Raw genomic sequence first — 12,421 nt, 5'->3', positions numbered from 1 at the left:
CTTTTTTTATAATAGGAGACTATTTTCTCTATACAAAGGAGGAGTCACTTCCTGACTCCAGAAATGCATAATCTCTCTTTCAGCAGACAGAGGTACATACAACTTCCTACGTTAACATTTCTAAGCCTGTTAAAACACTACAGACAAAGAAGAGGGGCGTGTCATCGTTGTTCAAAGCTACCAGCTCAGAGAAGCAAAGGTACAGATGTTTGAATTCTCATGAAAAGGAGGAAGAGATTGAGTTGGCCTGAAAATACAGAACGTGAAATTGCATACCCCAGCCAAGAAGGTAATACCACATCAAGTGTTGTTTCTCAGCAAAAACAGCCACCACAATGAGAGTATGCAGGTAAATGCCTTCACACAGCATCCAAAAGTAGTTGCAACCCATTAGGTACAGGTAGATGAACTGTGACACTTTGCAACTAACCTGGAGAAAAAAGCAGAGGACAATATAAATTTTTAAGTTACAAAAATCTCAGAGCTTTATTTGCAAAAGGGAAAAAAATACTACTCAAGTCAAACATTAATGTTTATTCTGTTTTTCACTACAATCACCTTTTTTTTTAATAGCATTTTCATGGAATTACTATTCCATACTTTATGGTGATAAAAAAGATGGTAACCGAGTCTGTATTTTAATTATTCAAATGTGAGGACCTCGAGATCCTCAAGCATGATGGCAGAAAGCTGTAATGATATTTTCCCCTACTGCAAACATTGCCACATTTGACCATTCCAAACAATAGGGAATCCTTAAATTATCTGATGGTAACTGCACAAGAAAATGTACTGTGATGAGGGTAAGCCCCTCTCAGTTTTACCAATCACAACATACAACTACTCCAGAAAATTATTTATGTTTTTAAAATGCTTACAATACTTCCAATTTTAACCTAGCCATAACTGCACGTAGGGCCTGTTGAGAGCTTGCATAGTAGGTTCTGGAAGGAAGCTCTCTTGTTGGCATATATTTATATTTAGCTTCATTCAAAAGTTATTCTTCAGTTGAAATGTTATAACTTATTGTGAAGACTAAAATGTGAGGTTGTGAAAAAGGAGCAATAGTTAACTTGCAGATTAGGACACAGTAGATCCTTTTTTTTTTTTTCTCCTTCTAAAACTGCTGTGTTTGATAGATCTATTTCTGGCACTTAGCTTAAAACAAACCAAAAATCAATATTGTTTTACCATGTTCTGCTACCTAACTCACTTGATGATGATTATTAGCAGCTATCTCAAGCCTGTTTTCCAGCACTTTGATGAGCTTTTACAGGAGAAAGAGAATTTATCTTTTTACTTGATTAGGCTTCTGGAGTTTTGCCCCAACTTTCACAGAATTTAAATTTATCTTCCAGGTCTGCATAAAAATAAAGCCATAGTTTTGTTTGTTTTTGTATTTCATTTTCAGGCTCTTCCGTTGCTATAACTCTGAGCCTTTTGGGAGAGGCTACTGATTCACACTTACCCCAGTATTATCAGGAAATGAGAGAGGGAAAAATCAGACCCAAATGGATGGCTTTTTTTATTTTGCTTTTTACTTTTAGAATATAAGGGTCAGGTTTAGATCCTTTCGGGGGGAGAAAAAAAAAAATTCTTCTCATTTCAACTGAAGATGGCAAAGTTAAAGCCATAGGAAATTTTCTGGCATCCAAAATACACTCCAAAGCTTTATTTACTGCCTTTCATTAGTGAATTCAACTGTCATAACCTCACTGACATCATCTAAAATAGGCTACTTTCTTGCAGTTGTTTCAGTGCAAAAGCGATTTGTACAAATTCAGAAGAGCAGTTCAGTATGCTCTGTCTCTTAGAGTGTTTTTACTGTTTTGAAACCTCAAATGTGAAATGCCTAAATCATTGTTAGTCATCTGTTGTACTACGTAACATGGATACATCATTACTGAACATTTTAACCTAGCTATATACAACATTTCATCAACTATTCATGTCTCATTTATCTCTTCTGTGTTGCTGAAGCTTTTCACATACAAATCAACAAGGCTGCCAAATATACTTTCACTTACTGGATTAGTTGCAACTAACTCCTGATTGTTGGCAACTGCAGTCAGTGAAATTATTGTTACAACAGAGTTGCAAACAAAAGAGAAAAATAGATTTTTATGCAGGGTAATCCTTTGGCAACTCAAGCTCCTGGAAAAGAGAAACAAGAACAAATGAATACACAGGGGGACAACTGTGTGTACTTGGGGACAACTCTAAAACTTTGAAATACTAGAGCTCTTTATTTTATTAAGAGGTCTTACAATGCTTTCTTCAGCTCCAGTCCAAATTTAATAGAATGATGTGAAAGGTAACACCTTCCCTTAAATGCCAACAGGAGGCAAAGCAAGTACATTCAGTTTCAATATGTTTACAGTGAAGGACCTGCTTTGTAGTGGCTATCTAAAAAAGATTTGAATGGTGATAATATAACATGTTTCAGAAGATCTATACCTTTATTTTATTGGTACCTGAAGAATTTCCCAATTAACTATCACACCTGAACTTGAAGAAGCTGTCTTACCCTATGTTTCCATTTACCCAAACCTGTAAAGATTTTTTGAGGATAATTCCTTTACTCACATTCTTGTCATCTTTCTCCCTTAATCCTATAGCTAGAGAAATACCCAAATAAGTAAAATAACACAAATCTTATTTTGACTTTTGTATATAACTAAGTTATAAACAGTATATACAATACAATTATAAAATGCAATATATAACTGCATTTAATTGTGTTAATTTTCAAGGTTTGCTTTTAATCTTGCAATAAAATTAAAGAGAAAAATATCTTTGGAAGGGCTTGCTTTATTTTAAACAGAGGTTCAATAATATTAAATAATACTAGAAGTTGAACACAGTTGCAGCAAACTTCTATTTGTCTGTCATTCTAGAGAAAGCAGGTCTAACTTAGTGCCATTCCATCCAAGAGGCAGGAGTGCTTCTCATTCAAGTTTTTCCAAAGAAATTCAGCTTTGGAGACAAACACAAAAGAAGACAGAAAGCCTGTATGGATATATAAACAATTCAGATCATTGAGATATTAAGGCTTAACACTCCAAATTCCCAGAAGAGCAAGTAACATCCGTTTTGTTACGAAAGCAGATGACGGGTTTACAAAGTTGGGTAAAAATGATCCTTTCAGATTTAAGTTAGGGGGTGCGCAGCACGCACAAGCAAACTGACTTGATCAGTCATATGGCACGTAAGTACTGGCAGTCAGGAACACAGCCCAGTTTTGCAGGGCTAGCTTTGCTCAGAGAAACCTCTCCCACACGCACAGAGAAGTGATAAAGACTGTGGTACTGTGGTCACTCTCAGGAAATGCTCTTTGGTTGCTTCAGAGAAAGCATCTACTGGAGCCTCAGCTGTAAAGAGTCTGTGCTTTATAACCACACCTACCTACCTCCATTTAATAGCCAGCAGTTGACTGACAAAATTAAATGACTAACTGGAGGAAGAAAATCTATCACTTACACATGCAACTGCTGTTCACTGTTAGAGAAATCAGAAATATATTGACAAGGTCGTCAGGGGACAAGTCTAAATTGTCACACTGGGGAAAAAAAAAAAAAGAAGTTTTCTAGCCTTCTCAAATAGCACACCTGGAAGGAAAGATGAAGTATGGACATTGTGATTCATTTTTAATTTGGGAGGGCAAGACAGAGAACTTCATATTTTAACTGAAAAATGCAGCTATGGAATAGTCACAAAAGCTGGGGGAGTATACTGAAATCCATTGAGAAATGCGACAGATGAAGCAAGAAACAAAATGACCCCACTGAACACGAGAGACAGTCAAAAAAGAGTGGCTAGAGGTGACTGTGCTTCTTGGTTGCATTCTTTGCAACTGTCACAAGAAGAGCGTATGAAGCACCACACAGATACATGGAGTAAGTTAACAGGTTCAGATATGCACAGTGCAATACCATGAATCAGGTGGAGTTTCTGCAAGTCAAGCCTTGGAGCCCTGAGACATTCTAAGCCTCATGTCCCTAAACAAGGGGGAAGGAAACCACTCTAGAAACCAGTGCTGTCATACAGCACAAGGAACTACCCTACATGAACCAAGGGTTGCCAAGGGTTATTTGTCTGAAGAAAATAGAAAAAAAAAAAAGTGTCTGAAATACAGAACACAGGTTCGGATATGAATTAAGTGATAAAGCATATTCCATTAGGCTTTTTTAAATTTTATCTTTGTCTTTTGTTTTAATGCCCCAAAATGCATAAAGCTCTGTAGTACGCAGTTTTTAATGTTCTTTGAAAATGTTTTGGTTTGGTTTTTTTTTCCTATACGTTTTATATATGAAAAGACAGGCAACTCTAGATTCCAGCTAAGGGCTTTGTGTAAACAAGTCCTGAAGAACTCTGGAATTCTGTCTGATTATTGTTAAGTTTCAATGCACAGGCAAGGAAAAGCCCGTACAGCTAATGGGGCCATCTCTCAGGGTCATCCAGCAGCTGTTCCTGTTGAATATTCAAACACACCCATCCACACCCACCTCCACCCATGCATAAAAGGATTGAAAGGATCACCGGACAAGAAACAAGAAAGCAAGACTGATGACATTTAAAAACGAAGACTGCTTTTGGTAATAAAAGGATTTTTTCCTAAGCCTCCCCACCCTCCTTTCTCTGTTACCCTTCCTAGATTCCTTTTTCTGACTGTTTTTCTTAATGACATAATATCCTTTAACCACTTAATTCTCATAATTATGATCTAAGAACATTTGAATGACCTACCCCTGGACTGAAACATGTGCAGTAAAATAAAAACAGACCTCCTGCTAAATTACCTATTTCCCTTCCTATATGACTTCTGTATGTCTTGGGCATTAGGGAAAAATTCATTTCTCCAAAAGAAAAAAGGTAACATTTCCAAAAGCCCCCAGATGTGTTTGAGACCTAATTTTTTAAGGTATTCAAATACTGCAAAATTCGACCAGGGAGATCCCCATATGCACCTAAGGGGAATTAGCTGTTCAGCTGAAATTAAGGTAAAGTGACTTAGGAACCTCCTATCTCTCTATCATCTATCATTCAGTTGTTTGCCCACTCTTTAAGTGTAGTGTTGCTATCTCCTGCGAGTGCTGTCAAGTGATTTGACATGATGCTTGATCAACAACAACTCCTTTATTTCAGGTGGGTTTTTTTTGTTTGGTTGGTTTGGGTTTTGTTTGCGTTGGGGGGGGGCATCTTTCAAATTATAGCTCCCCTTTCTCTGAATTCACTGGTCTTTTAAGTTTTCTATTGCCTTGTTTTTCTTTCTTTATGAAAACCATACAACTATTTTAACAGAAGATTTATAATAAACACATGTACGATCTAGAGTATGTAACAGAATGAGAAAGCAGAGCCACCGCAAGAAGTTACATTTATGTGTCATAGATGAATTTCCAGAGGGGAAGATCAGTGTTCCAAGTTTATAGCCCATTTTATGCTATTAAACCAAGAACTCCAATCCACTTGGGGAACACAAGTCACAAACTGGGCAACTATTTCCAATGAGACAATTTTCTGAAGAAAAAAACAGAATTTCAAATGAAAAAAATAAAATTAACAAAAACATTTTAATCTTAAAAGAATTTTCATCCAAAACCCAAGTACTTGATATTTGAAAAGCAGAAGATATTTGGAAAAAACCTGTCATTTTTCTTATAGAGAAAAGTACCACCTTTTTAGTCAAACTTAAAGATATTCTAATGGTCAGCAATCCAGCAAATGTCATCCGGAAACTATCAATCGACTACCAGAATAAATTTTTTGGAAACATGACAAATTCAGAGGCACCCCCACACAATAGCAAAAAAAAAGTCCACCTGTTAAAGCTATGAATAATTATACAAGCTTCAGCCGATACATAATACATCCTGGTATTAATCTAGATCCTTAAATACCCTTCTGGTACTAAAAATACTTTAGAGGAACTGTACATCCCAAGAGAACAGCTTGTAGAAGACTTTAGTTAGCTTCCTTTAAATTTTCTAATTTCCTTTTATATCCCAACATAACCACAGTCTAGAAAATGTGGTTTGTGGGTCTGGATTAATTCCATGTGGTTCTCTGAGGAGAGATGATCCTTCTACCAGAGGGAGAAAAAAAATCCCTGGAGGATTAGACAAACATGACATAACGGTAGCAAAGCAGATCACCTGCTTTTGCAGCAAGTGCCACAAGCCATGATGAAATTGGCTTGGTTTTCGTATTATAGTAGAGAAAATTCATGCTTTACTGTCTCTGAACTTTTAAAATCATATCATATTCCAAATCTTTTTGTTTTCTCCTGCGAAGTCTATGTCAAAGCATTTGTCCTGCCACATTAGATATTTAGTCTGTTAAACTTTTTGTGACATTTATAGCAATGGTATAGCTCTTCTTAATGCAAAATGAAGCTTCTTATAAGGACTCAGAGCCATTTCACATGTTGATTTTGTGGAGGGAAAATTAATTTGGAAATGGTAAGCATTGTTTTTACAGGTCATATGCAAATAAATTGATTAAAAACCACAAATGTTTTGGTTTGTCCTCAAGAAAAGAAGTCAGAAAAAGCTGAAAAGTCATCTTGAATATTGGATTTCATAAAGAGAGGCTACGAAGTTGAAACACTCATTTATTGGGGACTTGTGGAAATGTTGTCCCAGAACCTGGGGAAATAATGCATATCTAAATTGGAAACACTATATTCAGGCAGATGTGATTAAAAAGGATAATTTTTTATCAGATATCTGCTACTTCTACCTAATCAAAGTCCAGAGCACGAGAAAAGAAAAATCTGAGCTAGCCCCACAGTTGCTAGTGTATGTGCTATTCATATTTAAATGTTAGGAAAAAAAAAAAGATGGAGTGAGACAGTAGGGTATAGTGGTAAGAAATAGGTAAGATCATAGAGCAGATCTATATTATCCAATGAAAAACGATGCAGAAATGATTAAACTAGTGCCAGTTAACAAGGAAAGCCTATACTGTGCAGTGCAGCATTCGGCACAGATAACAACTTGTCTCTCTTAGCTCTGCTTATGTGGCAACACTCATGGTTTCACCTTTCTACTAAGCCTTAACAACTTCTTAAAAAAAAATCTATATATCTTTCCTGGGAAAGAAAAGTACTTTCACAAAATGTGAAATAAGAAGAAGACTAATTTTAAAAGACCTGTGCATTATACTACAAGTTGGTGTGACACTGGCAATACACTTCTCAAACTTTCTCTCAAGAAGGTTACATCATAACTGTTAGTCAGTGGATATGACATAACTGTCATAGACATAATTAGGTGAATAAATTAAAAAAAAAGGATTATTTTTATTATTCCCACTCCTACTATAGCTCCTAGCCTTACTTTCTTTACAGTTTATCATATTTTGTGGCTACCTAGTTTGGAATGTTACTGTACCTACCACATGTCAACAGTATTTTGGTTTTCATTTGCTCTTTGGTTGATGCCTGGCATATCCACACTGTAACTTATTAAAAAAACCCCAAAACCCCCACAAACCCCAAACAAACAAACAAACAAACAAAACTTTCTCATTTCCTATTTTCAATATATTCTACAGGGGTTTTTTTGCAGATTTGGGATTTTAGATTTCTAAGAAAAGAAACCTAAAATTTTATTACAGTATAATGTTCAAAGCCAAACCAATATAGTGACTTTCTTCACCTTCTTGCTCCATCTAATTTCATTGGGATGGCTGGTCTTTCAAAGTATTGGAACTAGGATTGTTGCAGCCACTGATATTTGGTAAAGGATTTTAAATATACTTACTTAAAATAAAAGAATATGCCAAGAGAAATCAGAAGTGATGCAATTGAAAGACCATGTCCAATGATGGCCAAGTAATACAAATTCAGAGCAGTCTGCAATACAAGAACAAAACCAAGCACCTGTGATGCATACAGAACTATTGTTGATAAAGCACATACTTATACATCTCTTCTGCATATAAAATGACTATAATAGCATTAAGAAAATAAAAACATTACAGATAATGATGAATCAAGTCTAGAATCCTGCAAATCAACATCTTACTAAAAACTCTTTCTGTAAGATACCCAACAGATTTGTTGAAATCATCACTAGAACTTACCTCTTCTCAGTTAAAACATTGGGTTTCTAATATATACTGCTATGTTTTTTCTGAGCATTTACATAAATTTGGCTATTTATGCTACTGCACTGGGTAGATTCCTGTCTGAGGCTTGATTCATCTATTAACACAACTCTTAAGTAAAACATGTGCTTCCTATACGAATTTATGTATTTTCTCCTCATAGGTTTTTTTCTTACCGTTTAAAGATACTTCCTTCAAAGCAGGCTGTGATTATGATATTGGAAATTTAGTTTTCATTTGGCATTTAAGGAAGGGCATGAAAAAATTAACAATGACTCAAAAATAGTGGAGACTAAACAGTCTTGTTAAATAAGCCTACAACCAAATTACAGAATTATGAAAAGCTGGGTAGATATAAAAGGTAAAAATTAGGAACTAGTAAATTAATATTTGGAATATATACAACATGTTATCATTAATTCTTTTAATTAATAAATATATTAAATTCCACTAGTAACAAACCCCTGCTTTCAGTCATGGAATCTGCCACAAAAAATTCTGCTTGTTGCATTAAATGTAAGATTATCATTTTGCACATATGGAAATGAAGATTTTCAGGTTGAACCTTAGACTATCACAATAAAGCATAACTATCTGGATTCTACAGGAAGAATTAGAGCACACATACAAATGCTCATGTACTCCAAACTGTATGTATCCTCTGAACTTATTCTGATTTAAGATAGACTAACTGCAGCTTACTACATATATTGACTTTTGAAATAATGTAAAAAGATTCCAGGTAAAGCTTTAAGAAGGTTGTAAGATGAAACAAGGGTACCTCTTTGTGCATGCTAGAATTTTTCAAATTATCATTATTTTTAATAATGTGATAACTTAAAAAAAAAAAAGCAATGCAATAGGTTTAAGTGAAACTTTCATAAAAATTTGGAAGCAAGAAAAAACAAGGGTCACCCCTGAAACACTAAAGCTTGGCTACGTATACATAATGACAGCCTTTCTATGACAGGTCCATATCCGATATCACCACCTCATTCAGTGACCAATTTAGGCTAAGGTGCATGTTAAGGATTTAGAAGATTTCCACAAAATTTAGAACTGACACAAAACAGTGGTACAGCAGGGACTGCTGATGAGGGCAATAACAATAAGAATTGAACAATGGACAACAGTCACATTTATTGTGCATTATCTAACCCGCCTTCTGAGCAAAGTGAAAAGATAATGTTGTTTAATATAACAAGACATAGAACTGTAGCAAGCAGTAAGGCTTTCTTCAGAGCTATTATTCCACTTAAACAATAGCTTCTGATGCATGACAGAGTTGAAATATGCTGGCAAAGCAGCCTGAGGGAAACTAGCTCATTATTCATAAAGGAGGACCTGCATGAATCTGCTCCTGTCTGAATAATATTCTCTCAGTTTCCAGCCAAATATTAGCAAGAATCAATGAATTATAGCATTTCTGCTAGTAGAATTAAACTGCCATTAGCGTATTCAATGTCTCGTGATTTGAGAAAAAGCAATACAAAAGTACCTTATTATCATCTATTACCACCTTTTCTCAATATGGTTTCTAGGTAAATACCCTAAAGCACTCTTGACAGCAATAATGCAGGCAGTTAGGATCTCTACTAGATGTCAGTATTCTTGACACAGTCTGCTATTATTGAGCTCTTTTCCATGAGGTCCAAATTAATTTACAGTCTATCCTGACCTGCATTTTATATTCCTAGTTCTTGGGCATTTACAGTTTCAATTTACTGCTTCATCCCATGACTGAATGTTTCATAAACATAAAGAATATTAGTGGACATACAGCTGGGGGCGGGGCAAATATGCAATTATATCCTCACATATCAAAGAGTATCTCAGAAAGAGGGCATTTGGAGATTTACCAGATTTTATTTTTTTTTTTTTAAATCTGTTAATGGATGGGGAATTTCAAGATAAACTGAAGTCTATAAAAATAGCATCTATACATATACCCACATGGGTATGTGTGTGTGCATAGAGTCTACCTTTCATATATAGAAAACAACTCTCTCAAAGCATTTTGCTGCCTGGCCTGAGATAATTTTGGATGCTTGCAAAATTTCACTTAAGTAAACTTGAAGTATAGGTTTTCCATTCATGTGAGCAGCTTTGTATCTCAGAAACTGAAAAAATGGCACTTGGGAGCCAGGACACAAGATATAACACAGGCAAAGGATCACAATGAAAAACAAACCCTATCAACACTTCTCATCATTTACTTCCCTTTAGCCTCCAAAGATCCCGTGGTGAATCCATTCAACTACAGCTTATTTTCTTTTTTACAAAAGTGTAGACATTAGCTCTGCTTTTCACACTGGGGCAAAAAACCCAACCCCAAAACATCCAAAGTCTACTTAAAGCTACCTAGAATACGTATTAATCTCAAGTAAAACTTTGGTTGTGCACCTGCTGAAAATCTGTCACTGTAAGTTAATTGGATAAACCCATGCTCTCAGCACGTCTTTCAGAGATGTGCATACCTCTCACAGTTCTGCTGAACTTGGACCCTACTTCAAAATTACAGAGCAAAACGTAAAGGTCTGCTCTTATAAGGCATGCACTTTGCTTACCAGTAGATGACTGTGGATGACCTAGACAAGTACTAGTACCTACACATTTAAAATACCCATAAACAAAAATAGGATCATATTATTCAAGCAGTTGAAATCATCTGTAAAGGACAAAGCAGGTGGGCTGGGTTTTTTTGAGTCTGTTTTGCACAATTCATCCTTTTTATTCAACATGCTTTCTGCTTTTTGCATTTTGATGTTGCATCAACTGCCCTACTATTGGAGTTTTGAAACTTGTGAAATTTTTCAGATCAGTTTCTTGACACTGCTAACATGCATTTATTCCTTTCCTACCTTCACTTTTTCATGTGTATAGATATTACACTGGGTATAGTTTGTCCACGTCCTGTTGCTTTCTGGATGTCTAAACCAATTCCCACTTGGATCACAGATCTTCGTAACTTTTTCTGCAGTCAAAGTAGATGGAAAGAAAAACAAAAAAAGAAAAACAAAAGAAAAACACAACAGTCAGCACTGAAGTTCTACTTCCTGATGCCTAGTATTTAATGAAGAAAGATTGGCAAACAAATGACAGCTTTATTAATATGACTAGAGAGACATTGCTTGTTACTATGAATTCTGAGAGACTAGAGACCATTGCTTTTGCTTGGCAAGGGCAACTGATGATTTGTTTTTCTTAAGAAAACAAATAGATATCCCTCCTCCAATCCTGTAAGTATCAAAATGTATCAAATTGTTAGAGAACTACCAGGTGAAGTGACAAGAATATTTAAATGGCTTGTTTAACATCCAAGATCTAAACTGAAGTCTGAAATCCTGCCTCTGTAAATTAGGATTGGACAGGCAGGAAAACATCAATAGAGAAACTGCTCAAGAACCAAACTGGAAAATTTCTGGGACCACATAATGATTTCTATCTTCAAATAGAAAGAGGCATGAAAGGACACTGGGAAATACCAAAAGCAGCAGAAAGAGACAAGAATGAAAAATCTATGACATTTTCCACATGCTCAAAGATGGAAAGTTGAGCCTACAGAAACAGGAAAAGATTCACTTGTAGGAGAAACTCTTGTCAACTTCAACTGCAAAATTGAGATAAAAGAATAAGTCATATTTCTGCTTGTGTGTTAGAAAGAAAAGCTCATCCCTAAGAGGAAAAAACTGATCTAACTTCAACTTCTATTTCCTAATCTACAGAATCCCTCAAGGACATATTTCAGAAAAGAAAATAAGTAACTTATCAGTTTTCTGTGTGATAAAGGGAAAATGCAAATAATGGGTTTGGAGTTACAGAAATTCTGGAGCATTAGTGACTTGAGTAGGGCAAACAGGAGGCATCAAGCACCCAAACGCTCATTTTATTAAGAAATATGTTGATGTAGAAGCCCATGCACACTCACCTGATGGGTTGAAATCCTGAAAGTAGTCAGGACAACGCTGTACTGACACAGTTCCGGCAGCAACATCACTCCAGCACAACCAGCCATCCCATGTCCTGTTACAGTAAGGACCTGCAAACAAGTAAAGACCTGGTAATAAAATAACAACCATTCTTTCACAACATTCTTTCAAAAATAAGATGTAAGACTGCATAAAGTAAGTTTCTCACTTGCAGCAATGAGAAAAAAAAGAAAATAGATAAGATTTAGCAGTAATTAATTAAAACTCCACTTAATAGAAATAGTTCCTTATATGTACATTTCTTCGAACACATTTTAAAATCCATCATCATTCACCTTGAAATGGTCTGCATCTACAATTTACAAACCTCAGATCTAGAG

The 12,421-nt window shown here is 35.5% G+C and overlaps 1 protein-coding gene across 1 annotated transcript in view; it reads right to left on the bottom strand.

Moving 5' to 3' along the window:
• Positions 1-12,421, bottom strand: part of CALCRL (calcitonin receptor-like) — a 28,846-nt gene that overhangs the window by 13,936 nt on the left and 2,489 nt on the right. Inside the window, exons 3-7 of the mRNA XM_010583224.1 lie at positions 12,041-12,151; positions 10,974-11,086; positions 7,767-7,858; positions 2,028-2,154; positions 277-430 (exon numbers count right to left, since the gene is read on the bottom strand). Of these exons, the coding sequence (XP_010581526.1) occupies positions 277-430; positions 2,028-2,154; positions 7,767-7,858; positions 10,974-11,086; positions 12,041-12,151 (597 nt within the window). The remainder of the gene's footprint in view (positions 1-276; positions 431-2,027; positions 2,155-7,766; positions 7,859-10,973; positions 11,087-12,040; positions 12,152-12,421) is intronic.

The sequence above is a fragment of the Haliaeetus leucocephalus genome, unplaced genomic scaffold (assembly GCF_000737465.1).
Source record: "Haliaeetus leucocephalus isolate CR32 unplaced genomic scaffold, Haliaeetus_leucocephalus-4.0 Scaffold880, whole genome shotgun sequence".
NCBI classification, from domain to species: domain Eukaryota; kingdom Metazoa; phylum Chordata; class Aves; order Accipitriformes; family Accipitridae; genus Haliaeetus; species Haliaeetus leucocephalus.
This window is presented reverse-complemented; position numbering and strand designations above follow the sequence as displayed.